This window comes from Perna viridis, chromosome 7 (assembly GCF_037379345.1).
Source record: "Perna viridis isolate PV_CMFRI_1.1 ecotype Kerala chromosome 7, ASM3737934v1, whole genome shotgun sequence".
Taxonomy (NCBI): Eukaryota; Metazoa; Mollusca; class Bivalvia; order Mytilida; family Mytilidae; genus Perna; species Perna viridis.
The window spans coordinates 24,399,903-24,425,477 of NC_142451.1; the positions used below are offsets into that span (position 1 = coordinate 24,399,903).

General features: G+C 31.5%; 2 protein-coding genes across 4 annotated transcripts in view; both read right to left on the minus strand.

The window, feature by feature from the left end:
* LOC148611928 (heparan sulfate 2-O-sulfotransferase 1-like) overlaps positions 1-16,332 on the minus strand; it is a 47,917-nt gene extending 31,585 nt beyond the window's left edge. Inside the window, exons 1-4 of one of the 2 annotated variants that reach the window (XM_088592939.1) lie at positions 16,042-16,332; positions 6,806-6,885; positions 5,435-5,458; positions 267-440 (exon numbers count right to left, since the gene is read on the minus strand). In XM_088592939.1, coding sequence (XP_088449065.1) covers positions 267-440; positions 5,435-5,458; positions 6,806-6,885; positions 16,042-16,186 — 423 coding nt within the window. In that variant the 5' untranslated portion in view covers positions 16,187-16,332. The remainder of the gene's footprint in view (positions 1-266; positions 441-5,434; positions 5,459-6,805; positions 6,886-16,041) is intronic. The other variant, XM_088592940.1, reaches the window with a different exon arrangement.
* A 3,025-nt stretch (positions 16,333-19,357) lies between these two features.
* The window catches only part of LOC148611929 (uncharacterized), a 33,967-nt gene continuing 27,749 nt past the window's right edge, over positions 19,358-25,575 (minus strand). For both annotated transcript variants that reach the window (XM_088592944.1, XM_088592946.1), the window contains exons 15-18: positions 25,077-25,213; positions 24,630-24,759; positions 23,872-23,964; positions 19,358-23,368 (exon numbers count right to left, since the gene is read on the minus strand). In XM_088592944.1, coding sequence (XP_088449070.1) covers positions 23,222-23,368; positions 23,872-23,964; positions 24,630-24,759; positions 25,077-25,213 — 507 coding nt within the window. In that variant the 3' untranslated portion in view covers positions 19,358-23,221. The remainder of the gene's footprint in view (positions 23,369-23,871; positions 23,965-24,629; positions 24,760-25,076; positions 25,214-25,575) is intronic.

The window sequence follows — 25,575 nt, forward strand, 5'->3', positions numbered from 1 at the left end:
GGAAACACAATCGTAATGCAATACTTAAGCATTTCACACAATAGAAGCTGAAAAATCTGTTACATTTTTTTCTTAGGAGGGGAGACTGTTTTTCAAATAAATTCTCCGGAAGAAGATATATAAATTGTTAGTTTTCTCCACTCAAGGTAGACAAAATTTGATGAGTCAAAATGCAAGTGATAGCAAGCATGTTGAAATCTAAATTTTACAATCAAGAGAACAGAATGATAAAAAGTTATGTGTGCATCTGATCTATTTCTACTTACTTGGTCTGATAGAGGTAGAATGTGAGTATTCTTCGTTGTATTAACATGAAGGACATGGAATTTATTTTTAAAACACAGGTCATAGGCAATACCAGCGAAGGACGTACTCCCTGTTTTAGGTACTCTGTTGTAGATAATCACGAAATCTTCATCTGATCTACCCGTTAATTCAACCTAAAACATATAAATGTATATACATATAAAAACATACCATGCAAATGAATAAAGTCTTCATATTTTAATCTATAAGACCTTATTATGGAAGATCCAGAGGTGTAATATATTATGCAAAACTTTGTTTCCAAAAAATAGTCATTTTTCAGAGATCACAAACTCATGTTCTCTAAAAACATGAAATTGAGTTTTTTTATTTACTGAAAGGATAAGATTTCCATAAATTACACAGAAAGCAATAGACTTTTTTTAAAATAGAGGGAAACAACTCTTGGAACTGTTCATAATTTTGTTGATTTGTTTAGAAACTTGTTTATATTTTAAGTCAGCCACATTTGAAACAGAAAAATCCCTTTTCTCTCTTACATCAAGTTTAACATAATATGGTAGGGGAAAATGATGGGATAAAATTTACTCTGAACAGTCAACATCATAGGATCTGCCTGGTTTCTACATGGACAGTCTCTTAACATCATGCAATGCTGGTAAAACACAGATATAAACATGGTTAAAGTTAATTTCCCTCCTTAGTTCTTAGTTCTTAGTGGCATTCATAAAACTGAACGTAAAAAACATTAGAATTACTGTCATTTAATAGAACAGAAAAAAAATATTGAACTGTAATGAGAATTTTTTTTAATGCTATAACTTGTTTACTTTAAAAAACACTTTTATCTATTTGAATATATGTAATGATAGCACTATATGCCATATTTGCAAGCAAATGAACTCAGTTATGATGAAGCTAAATGAGACTTGAGTGTACTGGGAGTGAACATGATTAAAAATAAATAAACATTCTAATTATTTTTAATTGTTGTTGTAACAAATGGGTATACTGAGTTGAAGACCTGGTGGGTACTCAGTGGGAAATAAGACATCAGATCCTGGGTTAGAGCCTGGTTTCTAAAGCTAATGTTGTTCATGCTGTTACCAGAGACATCTGTGGTGAAGATCTGGTTCACCATTCAATGTTATGTCTTACACAGATGAAAAACACACTGGTTTTTAGAAATGTTACAGTTAATTTTTAATCACACAGGTCAAGAAAAAAAATCATGACATAAATTAAAAAACTAGCAAAGAACTACACTTCAATAATATTCTTGTCAATAACCTATAAAGAAAACGCAGTTCTTAAAGTTTGTAGAAAAGTAAAAACAGACTTTTCATCAACTTCTCAGAAAAAGATACTAAGGTTCAAATTAGACCTGTTCCAAGATCCAAAACCCTCCACTTCCGAAGAACAACCATTGAAATTTCATTCACCTAGACCCTTGTTTTACCATGCTTTACATACATTTGTACACTGAGGACATTTCACTCTATTCTGGTAGACCTTTCCTTAAGAACATAAAAAAATTTAATTTAATTTAATTTGATCCCCAGTGGATCCAAAATATTTTAAGAGGGCATACATAAAAATTGATCCCAAAAAATTAGCAAGGAGCCCCAATTTTTGTGTTCACATAGTGTGAAGGAGAAAAAATACAGACAAAAATATTTTTGTTTTAACTGAACAGAATGTTTGGCTCTACCTCCAGGAAACTGATACTATAGTGTATTTTGCAAGTTAATTTTTCAGCTAACAGAACCATACTTATTCTGAATAACTAAACATGATGGAATTTCAAAACACAGGCTGTTTTAAAGAGTTGAAAAAAAAAATTTCTTTGAACACGGTCAAAAAGTAGAAAACCAAAAAATGTCTAAGTGCTGCTGTACTTTGTTGATACAGATGAAAATCCCATAGAAATCAAATGAAACACGACAAGTCTGTGTATTAATTTTTTGTTACGCAAATATGAAATATGAAATATTTAGATAATATCTGATGCTGTCACTTATAGAGACAGAAGAATATAGCCGATGTCTGAAGAAAGTTAATTTTCTACAAATTACAGATGATGAATCTTACGACTAAAGCCATGCTGATCATTGATATTCAATCTTTCACATTTTATTGAGTTAAGACCAAACAAATATCTACACAAGGAAGAAGGAAGTCCAGATAACACACACAATATTGAATTTAAGCATATATAAGTGAAATTAAATTCAGTAGCACCCAGCAATTCTGATGGGGGGGGGGGTTTGTAGAGTTGGGATGGATCTGCTCCAGGGAGTCTAGTTTTTCTGTACAATCAAGCATTAAAGATTGATTGATTGTTGGGGTTTAACGTCGGAGCAGCTATATTTCAGCTATAAATATATATTTCAAGCATTAAAGGGACCAGCCTATGAATGTGTATTGTTCCAAGTATTGTTGAACAATATGTTTTCATACTCAATTCTAAATACTATGGAATTAAAATTAACTAGATAAGTGACTATACATTATAGCAAGACTTCTTCCATTACCTATGGACTGATACATATATTTGTATATACATTTGTACATGTACATGTATCATAGATTCATGCAGATAGGAATTCAACAATTATTTATGAGAAAGTGACATTTCAAAAGAAAATGTAATAGGTAGCTATTTCCTGAATGTCTTGAGAAATGCCTTTTTTCAATTTTTAGCAATAATATAATTGTATGTAAATACATTTTACATGAAATCTTCTTCACAGACAAGAGGACCATTTAAACATTTGTCACTTTGGCTCTTCCTAACATACAAGAGCAGGTTAATGAAAAGCTGAAGGCCATACCAGTACTTCGTAATAAATAACCTACATGTTTTATTCATAAAGAAACAGTATACCATATCTGCATGCATAACCCTTGAATTTCTAAAATACATTCATGAAAGTCGACCTGCCAGTGTCAAAATTACCTTTCGTGAGAATGTAACATACACCTGGTGTAATGACAACACATCACTATACTAAATGACATGTCTTGACTTATACAATAGATAGATGGACGCTAATGCGCCCAGGCATTTAATAAACAGAAATTCAACACCACGAGAGGGTTCTTTCTATTCACAGAAATCACACACAGTATCTAAGGATCAAATTAATTTACAAAAAGATGAAAATAAACCAGAAAACTACATTTGTAGATAAAAGATATAGGATATTGTACAACTTTTTGAATTCTTTTATATTAGTATTGCAATAAAAAATGCAGTTGGACACACACAAATGTACCGGTAGTGAATTACATGAGACTTAAAGTTATAAAACATAGTGAAGCTAAGGCATTAATACCTTGACCCCTGCACTTGTAAGCAATAATTTAATAATAATACATAATTTATCAAATCCAAGGTACACCCATGCCACAAGCTATAAGTACAAATTTTACTTAGACCCATGCTTTCGAATCTGATTAAATCTTCATACATGTACATGTATGATGAGGCAAAAAGCCATGCTTTAAAATATCCCATTATTACTACAATATACTATCAAGCTCAACTGTATCTACATGTGAGATGGGAATTACAAGAAGAAAATGCAAGAAAAGAGATCCATGGGGTACAGAAGGCAGATAGAATAAAGAATAGGAAGAAATGAACATAGTATTTTGGAGGAAAAATGACCAAAAAACAAAAAAACAAACAAACAAGAGGCTCCCAGGAGCCTGAATTGCTCACCTGGTTGAATTTTGTCTTCTAAGGGCAGTAAATTTAAGAAGAATTTCTATCATAGTTTTCAAGATATTAGCTAAAACTGTAAAAAATTAAAATCTTTTTAAAGTCATTTTTCCCTTTTCAAGAGTAATAACTCGTACAAGGAATCATCTGACAACTTTTTTCAGTTTTGGTGAAATTCGTTGGACTGTTGGACATGACCGGTACTTTCAGCCGTCGGTCCGGTAAAATTTGCGTGATTTCCGGAGCAGATGTCCTGTATGTTTTTATTTATTAGACACGCCTCAACCGGAACTTCCAGTTTAAAGACGGCGTCTGAATTGAGGCAAATTTAAATTGGATCAGAGAAATGATTACGGTCGGCAGATAATTGTTCGGTCCAGCAGATTTTGTTAGGTTGCCGGACCAAAAGTCGGACAGGTTGAAAAAATATTTCGCCAGGTCTGTTTTTTCCCTGAAGACTTTTGTAGTCCTAATAATATGGATCATTTCAGCTATTGAAAGAATTTAGCTACACCTAATGGTTTTGGAGATATATGCGAAAAACTACTGTCTGACCCCTATGTTCTATTTTTAGTAATGGCGGCCATGTTTTTCAACAGATCAAAAATCCCCTCATCAATTCTATGAAGGATACCCCAAGGAACATTCATACCAAGTTTGGGTCATATTGGTCAAGTAGTGCCAGAGGAGACGAGTTTAGAAAAATTGTTAACGACAACGACGATGGACGCCAAGTGATGGCAATAGCTCACGTGGCCTTTGGCCAGGTGAGCTAAAAAGAAAAATCAAAGCAAGAAGTTAGATTCACAAAGGAATAAAGAAAGTTAATTTCTTTGTCATTCTCTCACATGTAGAGATTCATGCCTGTAAATCATCCAGTCTACAAGTATTAGCCAAATGTTAATGTTACATTATAGGAAAGCTCACTATTCTGCCAATCCCAACACCCCAGACCTTACCCCACATTCCCTTAGCATCCTAATTACAATATGTGCTTGCACTGCAAAATATATGATGTTGTCTTACATGACTACTGAAGTGTGTGTCCCTCCATTGTACGTTAATACATGTACATGTATTCAAGTATCAGTACATTAATTTCATACACATACACATGTAAGTATGAAAACTATAACAGAAAACACATGAAAACTTTTCATTAAACAAAAACTTTGGTCAAATTTAAATTTTTAATGTTCATGTTGGCTGGAAAATAGAAATCTGAATGATACATGTCTTAGATGTCACAAATAAGATATATCATTGACATATATCTTAGACAACTTAAGTTATACATAGCTAGATATTTGAAATACTTAAAAGAGTGACATAAAACAATAATCTTAACTCTGTTAGACAGAACAGTGAGCAAACCAAAACCATTTCGAAAGTGCAGCCAATCATGCCATCACTCAGAACAGGCACTTCAATCCCACTTACTTTATAATCAAACTGCCCTAGAATCTGTCAATGGTATTACAATTATTTCTCATACTACATTGCATCAATTAAACCTTTGAAAATCTGTTTACATATGTATTAAGTACCAGTCCACATAAAATTCAGACATTGCAAATCATGGTAGAGATGATTTATGCTGCAGAAAAACCCATCAAACAAATATTGCTTTAACGATCTATAAAATGTAAATACATGTACATGTAGGCCATATTTTCATGTAACACTTCTTGCAGCAATCAGTATATACATGTGTACATGTACATTTGGAGAAAATAAAGCATTCATCTCCCACATTTAAAGATCAACCAAACCAAGATCAACAACTCTTGTAAAGTGCCATTTACATGTACAATCTAAGTATGAAAAGTGCAAAACCTGATTATAAATGTAGTCTTAAGACTTTTTCAGAATAATAAAAGTGAATTTGGTTAATTTTGACATGCATGAATCACCTCTGTCTCATATTTATAAATACTGATACTTAAAATGGATTAAATTTGGATCTTAATAATATACATTTGTACCAATCAAAAGGAATAAACTTATTTTTAATGAGGAGATTTATGATTACCAGAACATAAAATCATGTGTAACTACTAATGTCAGTACATTAGCTGAAATATATGATACAAAACCAATATAATATCATATCGTATGTACATGATATAAAATGTGTAACATTTCACTCGTTTTAATTTTTTTTTTAATACCTGAAAAATAAAACCAGGCCACATCCCACAAAAAACATTGAAGGATTAATTTCTTGAACCTGAATCAAAGATTGCTAAGTGAAATAATGCATGGGGGTTCTGGGTCCAAAATGTATATATCTGTTTTCTTTCCACGTTTACATTAAAGATAAGTATACATACAAATTGTATCTCCTAAACCTGATCTATTTTGAAATCCTAATTTGACAGATTGCCTCCTGGCATAGAAACAAGCCATCAACATTAATCAAAGATACTGGTCTGGATTATTTCTAATACCAGGGTGCAAACAAAAAGAACACTCTGACCATTACAACATGTTCAACAGCTTGTGTCTCCAATTTCAATGCAGCTAGGTAAAATAAGAGGTTGTATCAGTCACAATAAAAAATCTTAAATTGTAATACATGTACATACATGTATGGTAAATAGAGAAAAAACCCAACTCAACCAAGTTTCATAAAAAATAGTGGCAGCTTTTTTGAGATGGATGTATTGTGATAGTGTGAATGACATGAATAACAGACAGACACTGATATACCATAACATATCCCATTTAAAAAGGACAGGCATATAAAAATTCAAATTAGATGTTCAACATATATGGAGACCAAGCAAGAACTAATTTCTCTACACTCACCTGATCACTGGTTTGAGAGAGATGTCGAGGATGACCTAAGGCACCTATGTCCACACCTTGTATATCAGCTACAGCTCTTTCTGTAATAAAAAAGGAACAATGTCCAGAAAAATATGACATCATTTACTTGTCAGGTACTCAAAGTACAGTTCATAAATTATTAAAAGGCATCTAAAAGCTCAAATGAGCTAGATGTAGTTTTCTCACCTGTTCACTTGCTTTGTAGTCATTAATTTATTATCATAGTAATTTCATTCAATTCCAAAATGATTTGGGCCACAAACAAAATTCAAAACCAACCTTCCTTTTGTGGTTCAGAACAATGCTGTTAAATTTTATAAATTTCAATCATCTACATGTAAAATTCACATTACCTCAAAAAGCTAAGCATCTAAAGACAAAAACGACAAGGATAACAACAATACCATTTTATTTATAAATAAAGCAAATATTTTTTAATATAAAGTTAACCGTAGTGATGACAACAACACTAAATGCTAGCATCTATATTATATACATGTATGTTGTAGGTGTACAGAGAGGTGACATATTAAGTACATGTAGGTGTATAGAGAGTCTAGGACACTCTAGGCTTGATGCATAGATTGTCAGAATTGTATCATTAAAGCAGATTATTATAATGAATACAACAAAAAAACTTTTATGACCTACAACATTAGTTCTGGCATTACGTTGGGACAATCTGATGTGTAAAATAGCCATAAAAGAGTGTGAATAAAACACATTTATTTGCAGGGTTAATCATATTGTCATGTTGTGGTTATAATACATAAATAATGCCAATATTAAACAGTAAAACTGATCCTTTTTGGTCTGTTTACTAGAAGTTCTGTTTACAAAGGTTCAAAATATACTTAAATTGATATAAAGGGCTATAGAAAGTGTGTTTTAGACAGTTTTTTTTTTTATTATTCAGGGTTCAGTTTATATATACAGGTTTCACCATGTATTAAAATTTATTTATGGCTATATCTTCTTATCTATCACAAAGTCATGCATATATTACAATTAATACTCGTCATGTTATAAAACAGAGATAAAATCATAGTAAATTCACTGGGAGACTCTGGGTGGACTTCTATAAGTCAGCATGAATCTAGCAAACAATAACCTAGTGTCTGGGGCTCAGAGAACAATAGCACAGTTAAAATTCTGAATAAGAAATAAAACTTATAGGTTAAGAAATCTGTACTACAGTATAGATAAGAACACAAACACATTTTTTGCAAAAAAAAGATAATATTATGTGTACATATACACATTATGAGATGAACCACAGATGAGTAAAAAATACATAGCCATCTTTTGATTTCCAAATTAAGAAATGAACTACAGAAAAGTTTACATTATTTCCACTTTTTGATGTTCCAAATTAATATATGAACATATATGCTATCGTAACTGATTTAAAATAATGTACTTTCTATAAGTATACTTCTATTCCCCATAATCAGTTAAAATCCCGACTTAAAAACATTATATATCGTTGTTTTTTTCAAAAAAGACGGTACACCTAGATACAAATATATAGTTCTTGGTAGAGATTCCTCATACTTTGTAAGAAATAATTCCAAATCATCTTCCAAATATACAGAGGAAGATGTTAACAAAATGCTGAAATTTTTAATTGACAACATATTTGTCCAGTGTGGTGGACGTGTTTTTTCAACAAACGGTCGGCATTCCAATGGGAACAAATTGTGCTCCTTTACTTGCTGACCTATTCCTTCACTCTTATGAGGCTGACTTTATAGCTGATCTGATCAGAAAGAAAGAATATCATTTGGCTAGATCCTTCAATCTCAGTTTCCGCTATATAGATGACGTATTATCTTTAAACAATCCTAATTTCGTGGATTTGATACATCGCATCTACCCAAAAGAACTTGAGATAAAGGATACTACAGACACTGTGAAGTCAGTCTCATATCTTGACCTACACTTAGAAATCAATGGTAAAGGAAAACTACTGACCAAACTTTACGACAAACGTGATGACTTTTCATTCAGAATTGTCAACTTTCCATTCATCTGTGGCAACATCCCTTCGGCTCCTGTGTATGGAGTGTTCATATCACAACTCATACGTTATGCCAGAGCTTGCTGAAACTACGCAGACTTTTTGTATCGCGCTAGAACTCTAACAAATAGGCTTCTGGAACAGGGTTATGTTGCTACAAGATTGAAGTCATCACTACAGAAGTTTTATGGTCGTTATCATGAACTCATGGATTTTATGGTGTATCCATCAGCACCATGAAAACTGATTTATTCAACGGGTCATAGTTTTCCTTCCCTCGTTTGTCTACCCCGGACTTGACTTTTTATGAACAACTCGGCGGGTGTTTCTAGAAAAGCAGAGGACGCTTACCCTACTGTTGCACCTGGTCCATGCTCCCAGTTTTTAGTGGAGTCCGAATTGCTCATTTACTTTTGTTACTTTGTATGTATGATTTAGGTACTTTATGTTCTTTGTTGTGTATGTCTGTTTTCCATGTCTGGTCTTTGTCCCTGGATTACATTCTTTTGATTACCGCTATAACCTTGGTTCCCTTGATTACTCTTTAATATAGAAGTTCAATGTAAATATATTTTACATTTGAAATCAGTAAAAAGTTTGAACTTGAGATGTATGTACATATATACAATGTACAGTACAGCTCACAGAATACTCTGATAAATACCTGGCATACCTCCGATACCTGGTATGCCAGGTATCAATCCTTTGAAATTGATTCTGTTATTTCAAATATACATTAGTACAACTCACTAATTGATAAATATATTCTGGTGTCTCAGGTAAAATTTACCTGTCCAAAAGGGCAGTTGATAGTAGAAAAGGTAATTTACCTGTAAGGTAAAACTGACTTTTAATTACTGCTTGAAAACACATAAAAGTGTGTAAAATTAATATAATTTGTTATTGACATGAAATGAGCAATTAGACTGATGATTGTTTTATTGAAATACATGTGTACATGTATTTTCTATTTCTACTTGGAATAAATTTATTCCAAAGTTAAAAGAATACATAAAATGCTAAGTTTTGGTGTTCTATCCTAACGTGCACAGAAGAAAAATGGTATTAATTTTAAAAAAAAAAATCAGACTAAAATTTAATTTTAAAAGGGAAATTTTAGTTGAAAGCTTGGAGCTTTTATGGAAAATATCAACTTTAAAAGATAAAAATTGTATTTTATCATTCATTTTAGATTGTATTTTATCATTCATTTTATACCATTTAATACTGAAATTAAATAACTTATATTACATGTATATTTGCATACATGGCTGAAAAGTTGAGTTTCATTTTAATAAAAAAAAAATTTATAATAACAAGAATGAAATATGAAATAAGATAACTATTTTTTTTCATTGGCATGAAAGCCAATTAGTTTCTTTATTCATGCATGTTTTGAAAAAAAGGGGGAGGCCACATACCAGAAGATGACATTATCCAGGACCCAATTTGCATAGGAAATTTGATTGCTTTAGAACTAATAAATGGTCATTACACATTGCAATGAAAATAACTGAGAAAATATGGCTAAAATTGACATGTGCATAAAACCATACCTACATGTACTAGGGTATAGGATGTTTTTGAGGATAATGCATGATTTCAAGAATCAATATTTTTCCTGTGACTTTTTACCTAGCAAATGTTGTGAATTTTTTCCTGTGACTTTCTCCACTTAACATAAAAATCAAATGTCTATGGAAATATTAAGAGTACATAGAAAGTTATTGCATGTAATCAGTAGTGTAGATTGACTTCACATACAATGTTATATTGCAAATCAATGTCGCTCAGGACTATTTTATATTTTTTTTAGGGAAGAAGATAGATACATATTATACCCTACTATAAAAAAAAACTTTGACAAAAAAATATTAACAATAAATGATATATTATTAATTGTTTATCATAATATCACATATCAGACTTTCAGCAAATGAACTTAATAAATATCATAAATTGTATAAACAGTTAAAGGGGCCTTAAAAATGTAAATGAAAACATTTTGGTTGCTTTTAATATGGGAATCTTTATGTGCTGTTATATACATAATGTATGAAGATTTCCATTGCTGTTGTGATTTTAATTTGCAATCAAATATCCATGTGTCAGTAATTAATTAAATCTTTATTTAACTACATCTCAAATTAATTCTGACATTAAATCATAAAGCAGAGAAATGTTTGTTTGTAAAACTGAAAAAAAATTTATTTCCTAATAATGATTTTCATAATAATTAAATAAACTGCAAACAAATTTTTCAAAATATTTCAAAATGATAAATGTATAAATTGTCACATACATGCAATAGTACAATTCAGTTTTATTTCAAAATGCCAAAAACTTATCAAAGACAAAAGAGTTCTAGATGTACAGGGGGTTTCATTATGTTCTTTGCAATTAAGGTACCTTTTCTTTTGTAGATGATACTTAACATCATTTCTTTTATAAAACTACATGAAATTTAAAAATTCTGCAGGTACCTTTCAGTAGCTTAGGGTACCTGCTATCACCTCTTAATGAAAGGTCTGTGTGTTTAATCAAAACACTGGAAAATACACTAAATCATCTACAAAATCCCTAATAACTAAATATTTTTGTAATTTTAATTATACATACTTAAAATTTCAAACCCCAAACTATAAAAAAAACCAAACTTGTTTTTAATTTATTCTACTTATATACTAATTCAAAATTACAGAGATGTGCCACCTGTGTGTGATAATGAAATGTACAGGTAAAACTACCAGTAGGTACATGTAACTGTTCAGTTAATTAGTCATTTCCTGCTGTATATTGGATACAGGTGATGCTGGGAGATGTGGGTCTTGTTAATTAAGAGCCAATAAGCAAGAAATACCTGGCATTGGATGCCAGTTATGAGGTATGCCAGGTATTTATCAGACTATGCTGTGAGCTGTACTGTACATACATTGTATACACTTTAATTGTACTGCCGTCTACTGGTATTCAAATAAATTCCTAAGGCCAAAAAAAAAAAAGATAGCCTTGTTTCCTGCTACCAGCAAGAAAAAAATAGAGTAGGAGGGTAGGGTAATTATTTTATTTTTCAAAAACAATATTGAGTTAACGAGGAAGCAATACTGACTTCAACAGTGCTTGAACCAAAATGGCAATTAAATGTCTAGGGTATACACAAAAAAATGTAAGTAGAGTAGCAGGACACAGAGATTATTTGTTTGGCCTGATAAGCAACTACGACATTAATTTGACTTGTTTTTGAAAACATTTACACGTAAATCTTAGTTTCTAAAAAGTTATCAAAAATTCTTAAGTCATCACACAGGGAAAATCTTACAGCCAAATAAAGATACATTTTTATGCTCTTTATGGCTTAATTTATGGCTCAATTTATAAAGCTTTTTAGGTATTTAAATCTTCCTTTTATATAAACTTTAAACCATTAATACCATAAGGACTAACATCAGTTCAGAATTTTATGCTCTTAAAATATTTGTGGTTGAAAAAACTCCAGCCATTAATCTAAAATTAATTGCCCTTCAGTACATGTTAAAATTGTAAGTTACATGTATTTCAAATACATCTATTCATTTTTTGTGCTTAACATTTTCAAAGATTTTGTAACCTTTACTGGACAATCCGTTTAATGACATTTTCTGTACACTACCATGTGCCTCCATGAATTTTTAAGCACTTGTTTAAATTTGCTTCATTTGAAAATTCTGAAGATTTATGTTAATTTTGAACATACAAGTAAATGTATATACATGTATGTGTACATGTACATGTAGGTAGGCAAAAGCATTTTATACAATTGTACAGTACAGAAAGAGACATACCATGGCTTATCACTGACATAGTGGTATGTTAGTGATAACCAACTAGTTTTATTTAAATAGATATTTCCTATTTTTTTTTGAAATTTTGAATGGTAGGTTATGTCCAATGACTTCTAAAAATAGATTCTATAAAATCATAATAAATGATAATGTTATTGCCTACCACTCTAAGAAGTGGCGTACCACTTTGTTAGTGATCAGTCATGGCATGTCTCTTTCTGTACTGTTCATGTAAATATATTTACATTGTACTTCTATATTAAAGAGTAATCAAGGGACCCAAGGTTATAGCGGTAATCAAAAGAATGTAATCCAGGGACAAAGACCAGACATGGAAAACAGACATACACAACAAAGAACATAAAGTAACTAAAATCATACAAAGTAACAAAAGTAAATGAGCAACTCGGACTCCACTAAAAACTGGGAGCATGGACCAGTGCACCGGTAGGGTAAGCATACTCTGCTTTTCTAGAAACACCCGCCGAGTTGCTCATAAAAAGCTGATGGATACACTATAACGATCCACGAGTTCATGATAACGACCATAAAACTTCTGTAGTGATGACTTCAATCTTGTAGCAACATAACCTTGTTCCAGAAGCCTATTTGTTAGAGTTCTAGGGCGATACAAAAAGTCTGCATAGTTTTGGCAAGCTCTGGCATAACGTATGAGTTGTGATATGAACACTCCATACGCAATTTACATGTAGATTTGTACAATGCTGCAAGTTCACAAAATAACTACATTTTGAAAACTATGATACAACATTATTTTGAGGACAAATTGTACCTTTATTGTTTATCATGTGTGAAACAGTATACAGTCATAGTATGCATATTGCTCAAATATGATGCAAAATTCGTGTTCATGTACATGTAAAAACAGTGGATTGGATAGCACAAATACATGTAAGAAATATTACTAATACACTAATCCCTTTTGTTCTAAGCACACATGGACATATTTTCTATACTCATGCTCTTAAATTTATTATAGTTTATTACAAGTTCATGTGTAAAGATTCATACCTTTTTTTACAGTATTACTTCATAATTTTGTAAAGTGTAAAAATCCAGTTAATAGTACATTGTACATTAGGGCATGTACTGATGAATGAATTATAAATATTCTAAGTGGGCAGTGACTTAGCATATAAGTGAATTTTTTTTTTTTTACAAATAAACATAGTACATGTAAATCACTATCAGCTACATTGTACATGTACATGTAATTCAACTTTAGCTGCACTTTAAAAATGTCCTGAAGAAAGTACTGTCACATACATGTACAATGTACATTGTAGAGTACATGTAGCACACCAGACCAGAAAAATAAAATTACAAGAATTTGCAAGAAATGTGGACATTTGAATGGACAAATGAACTGACAGACAGTATGATACCTAAATGTACATGTACAAAAATGTACACATACAAACTGTCTTTGCAGGGGGTATAATTACATGTACATTGTAGCTGGTATAGTGCTGTAGCAAAAATCACCTCTGAATATCTGAAGTTTTTTAGTATATTACATGTACATTGTACAATCTAGTAAGTCTTCTGTAAAAGGGATAGATTGTATGTACATTTGTACACTGTACATGTAGGATGCTACAATGGACAAGTTCACTTAATAATGGGGATATAACTGGGTCTTGTGCGGATCTAGTACTGAAAACTGATTTGACAACAGGTACTTCTAATTGTGACTTGCTGAAAATGAACATGCATTGGAAGTAAAAAAGTACCAAACTGAGCAATACACCTCTAGGAGCATCACACAGGCATTCTTTTACCTGGTTTCAAATAAATTTTGCCTGACAATCAGGAAATTTCCACTGTATGAAAATAATGTTTTTCAACATTTTGGAGAACTTCCCCGGCCAAGGAAATAGCTGAAATTCGGCTGTAAAATAAAGCTTAGCAAACAAAATCACTGACTGATGACCAGTACAAATGTACATGTACATTGCACCTTAATTGGGGATTGGATGATACTCTGAAGTCATATTGACATTACAAGTAAATATACATGTTTATGCCTTTGTATGAACTTAGGCCATCCTTAAAAAAATGTTTATTTGCTGTTTATCGACTTACAATTTTAGATGCGAGTAGGTTACTGGTAGGTAGGTGATTTTTTTTTACTGAAGAAGCCAATGTGCTAAAAATATAAAAAAAATTGTTCTTGGAAAAACTAAAAAAAAAAAATGAGTACGTAGGATTTTATTGAGTAGGTCAATAAACAGCAAACCAACAATTTTTTTAAGGTCTGCCTTATATATATAATTGTACTGGCATTAGTACATGTACCCTATTCTTCAGGAACTTCCCAGGTAAACCAAAATTTTAAATTTCTACAGTAGTACATGTATACATATACATGTATTTTTTTTTGTAGCACTGGCACAGATTTCACAAAAAGTTGTAAGTGTGAAATTGATCATAAATTATGACGCTACAATACTATTTTAGGTTGTGACGTCATTACTTACGATCAACTTTACACTTACAACTTTTTGTGAAATTGATGCCTGGTCTCATAGCCACATTGATCATTAATACATGTACATGTAACAGAATTACAATGTATCATGATAACGTGATGATAGAATAAAACACCTTATTTAGGCAAAGAAAATGATGTTGCATTTCCAATAACCCCTCTGAACTATTGTAGGGTTGGTACATGAAGGTAAGATTTTTTAAAAATTTTATTTTATTTTTTTTTTAATTTCCAAATGAAGTAAGTGACACTTAACTCAGGAGGGTCTACAATGTTCATGTACATATTGTTAAAAAAACAAAATCATCTACTTAAACTGCATAACATTTAAACCAACACATGGGGAATTAGGGAAACATAATACTGGAATGAACCTCTTAACAGTAAAGTCTTGTGCTAATTGTCTGAGCAGGTTCAGTTGGTACATTTTAAGTATATATAATTTGGCAACGTCAATGGAACACGCTTCTGAAGCCTTTTAGAAGTGCAAAACTGAACCAATCAAGCAAAAGGGTCAATATCCTATAACAGGGACATAATATTAATATACATGTAATATCCCAATTTTGTTTGAGCACTTTTCTAATTTGGCTGATCACTAGCTTTGGATACTGAATCCTATAAGGAATTATTAATAAATATTTACATGTACATTTGTACTCCCAGGGACCCTGTTTCAAGAGTGTTTGAACATGTACAGTCAATGTAGTATTACTACAATTACAACATAATGTAATGTCTAGTAATGAACATATACTATAGTCATTATAGATCCATGTGATTGTGGTTTCACCAGTCATATAAAACCAGATTAACAATCATTAGAGTAGTAAGGAATCGTTATAAAATATCTTTTATTTACCTAATCGCTCATTTGCACTTTCGAGCTTATAAACTTCTCCTAACAGATGTAAACAAATAAGTCCCAAGAAAACAAAAGTTCCTCCGATAACAAGTGTGCTTTTTCTCCTATTTAGAAATGTCATTCTCCATTCACTCGTTTTCATTTACATTTTGGTAAATCAGAACACAAAGCATATTTTCAAACATGGCTTGTTTTGTAACACAACATGTTTTATCCGTGAAAATAAGTTATCAGCACGAAAATCACTGCTTCTCCTCCCGGGTTGTAACGAACAAGTAAAGCTGTGGGCAAAATAGTTTCGAACCGTAACAAAATATACACCTTTATATCAATGGCATATGTTTCAAATATTATAACAAATTATCAACATTTCATGAACAATAATCTGATATTTATTAGGAAGGGTGTATAATACGAAAATATGGAAATTCGAAAATCAAAGTGCGTCGAATACTAATAGAGAATAGCACTTGCTCTCAATATTCGGTCTCAGAATAGTATTAATTTTCCCATAGACTTCTACAGTGAAGTGCATATTTTTAGCATTTTTTAAAAAATATGTAAATTGATTCAATAAAACTTACACTAATGTAGCATATCTAAGGACATGTGAAAAAATAATTTCCCGCAAAGAAAATAGGGTCCACGAAGATCGGACAGAAAAGTAGTCTTAAACTATAAATAGCCATGTTCTCTACTTTCACTTTCTTTTTGCACTCATCAAACCAACCTTTTCAGTGGAACATTTTTATGTTGTTATGTTAGATTTTCTTTTAAAAAAGTTCTTCATCTTACAGCGTGATGTTTGCTCTATTTTATAAGTCATTGCTCATATCTTTTGACAAAACATTAGTTTGTAGAGAGGCAAAAAGAAAATGCACTATATTTTTACAGCATCCATGTTTTGACGTACACCCACTCAGGGATATGCAATACGATACTGGTACCATTCCCGACTTGCAGACCAACATTTTGTCAACATTTATCTCACTTTGGAGCAGGTGTCTATTCGGAACACGTAAGGTTTTCCATCCGATATTGACTATACTTTAGAAAATCTCGAAAGTCAAAAAGGAATTTCTCGTTCTACTGACCCTGCCATAAATTTTCTTTACCCGGGATGCAAATGAAAGTTATCCTTATGTAACCTACCAACAAAATGAAACACCCTGTAAATTTTAGAAACACCGTTTTGTTTGTCTGCTGGGGATTCCATTTTCATTCGAGTTGCCTCTTTTTTTTCTGCACCCGAATCCGAACATGGATTAGAGAGACTTCGAAATTACACCTGCTCTTACGGGAGGTAACTAGGCAAAAAAAAAAAAAAAAAAAAGAATAAAAAATGGCTGCATCCCGAGCTCCGCAAGTAAGGAATATTAGTCTTCTTCTGGTATCGTTGACCAATAAAGGAAGCATGCTTAATTAAATGATTTTTATAAATCATTCAACACAAAATGCAGAAGACATGGCTCATTTATAAATCATGTCAGTAAATCAGGCCATATGTGTGATTATTACTCCTTGAAGACTTTTGTGATTGACTGTGGGACAGTCAATGAGCATGTGTGAGATATACTAATGGAAAGTCGAGTTTGGGGTATAGAACATGTTTTCCTCCCAGAAATACATGTGAAGCCACAGGTACGTGACGACAGATGCCAATAGGAGAGTTCTTCATGATGTCATCACTTACCTGTGATTTGGTTTTGGTTGGCAAAAAATCCATTGAGTGGCATGGGGCATCAACTTTAAATCATCATAACTTTTTCATTTTTAAAGATAATTGAAAAATTCTTTTGGTTCCCAACATTGCAAATAAAATTCTTTTTATCCATAAATTTTAAATAAATATTCAGTAATTGGACTATATGTACATAAGATTTTAATTATAATTTCATACAAAAATAGAGGTTTACAAATAAATATCACTTCAAATTTATTTTTGAAGTAAAAGAGTTATAAATTCACATACATAATATGAATTATTTTATCTAAATGAAACATTTTACAGAACCAAAATTGGATATAAAATAAAAAAGTTATAAAGTTTGGAAAATTGGAATTCTAATCATGAAATTGGCAATTGTTTATTTAGTTGTTTATTTGCAAACCAATTTAACACTTAATGATGTGCAAATTAGTGAATATGACATCACTAATGAGATTGGCAAACTCTCCTATATGAGCCTCTTGGTGCCCCATTTTTCCTATCTGACAGACTTTTCACATATTTTTTCCCCACTTTCTATACTGCATGGGTCACTACAAATGTAAAAGATACCACCAAATTGCAGTTACTATCCACGTCCAGTTTCCGATCCTATACACATATATGAAACTGGACGTGGATAGTAACTGCAGTTTTATGGTATCATTTACATATGTGGTGACTAATTTTTATTGCATATATTGCTACACATCTACATATATTGCCTCTGTATGGATTTCTATTTGGATATTTTAATCCTAATGTTGGATTTACTTTTTTTTTTTTTGCTTTCAATTATCCATGCTGCCTCATGCACATCTACATACGAGTTAGGAGGAAGAAGGGCTACATGATACATTGTGTATGGATATGAGACACACATATATTATGTACAGATAGAGTGATTCCCATCTATTCCCTCAAATTAGTTTGCAGTGGTATATACAAGTTGGCTGTGCTTTTCATTGTAAAAAATAATTTCTCTATGATTTTGCTGTTTTATCTATTCTTGGATGTCTTGATATTTGCAATATCACACCACAGACATTATATGAACTAGTGATATGAAAAATTGCCATTGTGATTGGTTTTTGTGTTATTTCGTATCATTTTCTACAAAACTTGATCGGGCAAAAGCAACCTTGTGGTATTTGTAACATTGTTCTCCTGATGCTACTGGTGAAGTCATAGACTCACAATCGCTAGAATTGTGAAACTATAATATCCACTTATGTTGAAGTATAGGCAAAAAAAAAATACTGAAGCCTGCGTATCATGCACTTTTTACTGTCACCTCATGTTTATTAGTGTATGTATGTGTTATATATGTTTACAGTATTAATGCACAGAAATAAATTTTACTGTTAGAATTAGATACCAATCTACCAAATAACACTTAACCCTTTCACTGACACCACCATATCAGTAACAGGTTATTCATACCAGTAGGAAATGCAAATCACCTAATTAATACATGGTAACAATTTGGTTGCAGTCTTTTTTTCATGTTGTACTATTGTAGCCAAAAATACAATAATCACAATGGTTATGTTATATGATGTGTTCCACAAACTGTACTGAGGCCGTATTTAAATGATGACAGACTTAACACCAAAACAGTTTATTTCTTTAATCCACTGCCAGGAACATGACTAATATATAGGGTTATGAAGGAAAGATTCAACTTTATCCTTCCATCATTATACATTCAGTAATACATGTAATATCTTGACTAATGTTGGCATCAGTTGGAATAAAGACATGTAGAACAATCATCTTTTAATAGTACATGTATTATAATTCATATGCATGACCCATCCAAATCAGGCAATCTTATGGCAGAAAAAGACACAGAGAAATACACTTAATAAAAACGAAAATAATCAAAGATAAAAAAAAAAGAATCACAAGACATAATATGGTGATCTTTTTAATGAAAATGCTTATTTTACCATAAATAAACAAATGATAAGGAATTGTCTCAATGTTAGTTTGAGGACATAGGAGGATTGCTGAATTGTGTTCATTATGGACAGATATCTTTACTGTCAACTTCTATTATAATTTCATTCACAAGTCAAATAACACAATATCGGAAACAAATTATTTTAACCATCATATAATGAGTTTAGTTTATCATTTGCACAGCAAACATTCCAATTATCATTCTGTACCAATTAATATATTGGTTTCAATCAATAAAATACTATAAAAAAGCTTTAATATTTTATCACATCACATTCAACACTGTGATGATAGTGACATTGAAAGTAGTATTTACACTTTCGTGTCATATCACTAAATATTCTACTAGCTGATGAATCTTCAAGATGTGTAATTGATGTCATGTGCTCTTTTAAAATATTACTTCAATTACAAAGACACTGGCCTCAACAAACATGATTTACGAGAATATAAGTAAAATTTCTTATTAAATTTACTTCATCTATTGATCTGAAAGTCTGGTTCTAGTTTTATTAACAGATTTAGAACACTAAAACCATTGAGTCCAATCATTTGTTTATTTGCCATTTCCTGGCAATTTCATGACACATAGTAACCAAAATATTCATTCTACTTAATACTTATACCAATTCCAATTAATTCAAATAGGAAGTCTCAATAACCAGACAGAACATAAATGTACCTGAAACTACAGACTTTCATGAATTCACATATGAGATTTATAATCCCAGTTTTTAGTGGAGTCCAAGTTGCTCATTTGCTTTTGTTACTTTGTATGTATGATTTTAGTTACTTTATGTTCTTTGTTGTGTATGTCTGTTTTCCATGTCTGGTCTTTGTCCCTGATTTGCATTCTTTTGATTACCGCTAGGAATCTTGGTTCCCTTGATTACTCTCCCTATTAGTGACCTATGCAAGAATAATATAAATATCAAGTAAAAATCTTTGTAAGAATCAGGTATAATTTGTAAAATCACAAAAAAAAAAAAAACAAAACTCACTGCTCTGACAAAACATTTTTACTCAGAACAATCTTTCAACCAAATAGTTTTCCTTCTGCACAATTGCATATATGTGGAATAGTTCAATAGAAATTTTGAAAAATGGTCTGCCATTAAATTGTTCATTTGTAGTACATTTCAATAAACTTTTGAAGTCATATTAGAAATAGATAATATTTAATTCTTTTAATACTTATAATCCTACAAGTGAAAATACAATGTCCGATTTTTTTTTCTGAAAAGGTTTCCCCAACTGCCTGATTCTTACAGAGAATGGTTCCAATTCTTATGTGTATACAAATTCAGAATAGAACCACTGGCAGACATAAATACATATGTACATCACAGTGAACATTTCTATGTAAACATAGGGAAAAGTCATATACCTAGACAAGGACATGTTTACATACCAATTGGATGCCAATTGTTATTCAACAAAACATACATTAAATATACTCAGGGCTGTTCCAGTAAAACATATGAGGGATGAGAAAGGCACTTTTATTATTTGTATATGGGTGGGTGTTCAGGTCTCAAGACAAAATAATAGAAAACATCAACAGAACTTCCATGGGTGGCTCCCCTGGTGAAAAGTGCCTTCACCAGCTACATCATATCTTTTCATGGAACATCCCTCAGATTACACAACAGAATAATAACTGGTTAAATCAATTAGGACTGTTCCAGAAATGATTGTATAGAGGGGTTGGAAGGCACCTGAAATAAAAATTTAATGGGTGGTGGTTGTTTATAGAAAGTCTTCCTTAAGAAATATAGGGAATAACAAATTAAAATTTAATACAAAATAGGGTAAAATAAAGTGCCGACACCCCCATACATTTAATTCTGGAACAGCCCTTAACAAAAATTCCATTTTTTTGGACTATGAATGCCAATATAATGGCTAAAAGATCATATATATTTTTTTACAATTTTAAAAATGTAATCAAGTATCCAATTTTTTGTTCAATTTGACAAAAATATTTATTAACTGACACAAATGGAATACAAAGCTCATAAATGGAAAAAAAAAACCTGGTTCCTTTCATTTTTTAAACAGACAGTGTATTAATCATTTTTTTATTCATTATCTGCAGGAATTTGCTAATAAATACAAAAGACACTATCATTTTTGTAATTGAATTTGTTAAGTGTGGCACAGTGTTACATATGTATAGTGTGGCACAGTTTTACATGTGTATGGTATTTTGTCAAAGAATCAAAAAGCTGTTTCATTGATTCACAATGTTTTGATATTCAACTTAATGACAGAATCACAAAAAATACTGTATCAAACTGTATTTCCACTGAAAGCATAACACCTCAAGTTAAATACCTATAATTGAACAATTTCTTACAGCAAATCTCATTCCTAAATAAACTAAGTGTTTCAATTAATTAGAAACCTATGGACTTTAATTTGGTACACACAGTCCTCAAATGAATTGAATCCCTCACTTAATAGAATACCATCAATTCCCCCATTATCCTACGTTACAAGATATAAAGGGAATATACACTCATAGAGTGAACACATGATGACAAGCTTTATTCAATGCAGTAGCCAACTATATGTTTAAATACATAAAATTACTGCTTTAAAATATAAAAACACACACACACACACATAAAGCTCTAGATTAAAATTACATAATAATATATGTTCATTGAAATTAATATGATATATATATCTCTCCAAAATATTATCAGAAACTGATGGAATGATACTGTAACAATAAAGAATGTAAGTCTTGTCATGTGACTCTGTTATTTCATGAGATTGGGTCCTGGTCTATCTTTCAAATGCATTTAGATTTGTCATTTACAGAGCATTGAATTCAGTATAAAAAGAAATCACCTTTTTGTGTTCTAAATGCCGATAAAAAATAACAAATTTCAATTTTTTACATGAAAAATTGTTAAGAAAAAGCATTCAATGGAAGATTTTGCATTGTAATACAGCTCTTCAAGATCCCTGAAGTAAACAATAAAATGCAGATTGGTCTTCTGATTTCATTACTTTCTACATCGGAAATACCGGTCGGGAAAATGAAACTAGAATGAGACTTACAGACCCTATGCTAAGTACAAAGTAATTGTGTATGACAATAACTATTTTATAACAGTAAAAATAAGCAATTTTAAATAAAATTGTGAATATAAACTAAAATTGCCTAGAATATCAACTTGAATTTGAAAGAAAAAAAGAATTTGAATGTAAAAATTGTGCCATATGTGTACGGTGGGATAACTGTATCTACATAATCAATGAAATTTTTATATCACAGGGAAGTGAGTTTACCCTGCATAATCAATTCCTAGAATTTCGTGAAAATATCCTTTTCAATCATTGTAGCAACAAAACACACAGAGCAAATTTGACAACAAAAATATAAAATCCAATGTAACACCTATGCAAATCAAGTTATAACATGATTACAAATATTTCAATCAAAAATTTATTTCAATTTCCACACTTTTTCATAGTTTATATATCAATAGCTTATGAATTAGGCCCTGCTGCATTAAGTTCTTCCAGCACCAGTTTCTGGGCCAATAAACGATCCTCTTTTTCTTGTTTCTTTCTATACTTGAGACATTCAGTTTCTATTTCCTGAGCCTGAAGTGCTTTGTCTAAATTTGACCAGTCCTGGAATAAAATATGCAGATATTATTTAAATGAACAATTTTAGTTGTTGTTGTTTTTTTTTTTTAATTCAAACTCAAGATTATGTGTTGTTATCTTGATCAGACCACAGTAACAACATCTGTTGCTTTGTTGATCAAGACCACAGACCAGAGTAACAACATCTGTTGCTATGTTGATCAAGACCACAGTAACAACATCAGTTGCTTTGTTGATCAAGACCATAGTAACATCTGTTGCTATGTTGTTGATCAAGACCACAGTAACAACATCTGTTGCTATGTTGATCAAGACCATAGTAAGGACATCTGTTGTTATGTTGATCAAGACCATAGTAAGGATATCTGTTGTTATGTTGATCAAGACCATAGTTACGACACTAGTTTCTAAGCAATAGCAAACTTATTTCCTATACAATTGATTTTCTATATTCAGTGATATTAGGTGCTCAAGAAAAATTATGTTATCTACATTTTTGTTTTACTCCCAGCAGTATTTATCCTTACATTGTAACCAGCCTCTGTTCTGTCATTTTTGGCCCAATGTTTAGTCCCTGTCAGATCTTCATTAGACAAACCACTAAGGTTTTTAGCTGATTGCTAAAAAAAATAAAACAAAGTATAACTGCACATAGAATTTCAGAAAGATTATGGATATTTTTATGGATGTTTTTTTAAAACACTTTCTAAGACGCCACGTTCCTCGCACGTTAAAAAGCCCTACTGTGGTATTCTCCCAGAGTAGGAACCATAGGGCTCCACCACAGGAGGCTAAATTACCCGACCCTATCCACCTCTCCCTATGTCCAGTGGCAATCAAAATTTTTCGACCCCATTATCCTTTTGTCCCATCCCATTTTTCATTTCATCATCATTTCATGTTCATTTTATCATCCACTTCATGTTCATTGCCTGAATATAGCTGAAATATTGCTGCTCAGGCGTTAAACCCCAACAATCAATCAATCAATCATAAAACACTTTCTAAATTCTAAGCATTGTTCATATGCAAGCATTTTAACATCTAATAAATAGTAAATTCCTCATATTTCATATGAAGAACAAAATACATAGTAGTACAGAAATAGAACTTAATTCATTAAATTTCAATGGTTACAATTTCTTCCAGATCCAACAAATTATACTTAGATAATGACACTGTTCCCTAGTATTTGTAAGTGATGATGCTAGCACATATACATTATTCCAGACATGATGCTATGTCAACATACACATATGATCAAGTCTCTAACTTTCTAACTTACCAGAGATATTTGTAACTCTACAGCCTGGAGTTCACATGCCAGCCATTCATCCTCTGTATCAGCATTCAGAGCTTTTTCTTCCAGCCTGGCTATCTCCTTCTTGACACACGATTTCACATTTGGTGGGTAGCTAGAAATATTCATATCACTTAGAATAACTTTCTGTACAATTACCCATGAGACAACAACCAGCACAAAAATATACAAGAATACTTTAGTAACTTCGAGAAGGAACAAGACTAGCATTGAATTCTATCTAATAGGTAATTTTTTTTTAACTAAATAAAGTTTCTAAATTAAAAAAAAATTCTTTCAATTGTTCCCAAAATCTGTGTTCTAAATTCAACTTAAATTGTAGAGTAAAACCCCTTTAAAATATTTCTTTCACTCCATTTTCTTAATTTTCCACTGCAGTAATATTTGCAGAAGTTTTACTAAGAAACTTACTTAACCAATGGAGAAGTAGAGTTCTCTACATTTAACACAGGAACAATAGGTTGGTTGACCTTCCTACTTGGCAGCCTTTGTGTAGGAAAAACTTGTGGTCTACTATGAAGTGATGATGTAACCGATGTAACAACACTCTACAATAAATAAATACATAAAATAATTAATGAATTTGTACTTTATAATTAGACTGGCGAAAACAAATATACATATTAGAAAGTTAAATTACTTCGCAGAGGGCAAAAGAAGAACACACAGCACAAGTATACTGTAGCCGAAGGTCCCACATCCACAGCTATTTTAAATAAAACATTAAAAAGTTCCAGAGGTCACATCCTTCAGGAGTACACTTAAATTATTTATTAAGACACATTGTAATAATGACAAGTTTTGTGTACTATCAATATAATCTATTTTGCTTTTTACTCCCAACTCAATGTTGAAAATGAAAGTTATTCATTTTAAAATAAAATACATGACACATACATTTCACACAGTC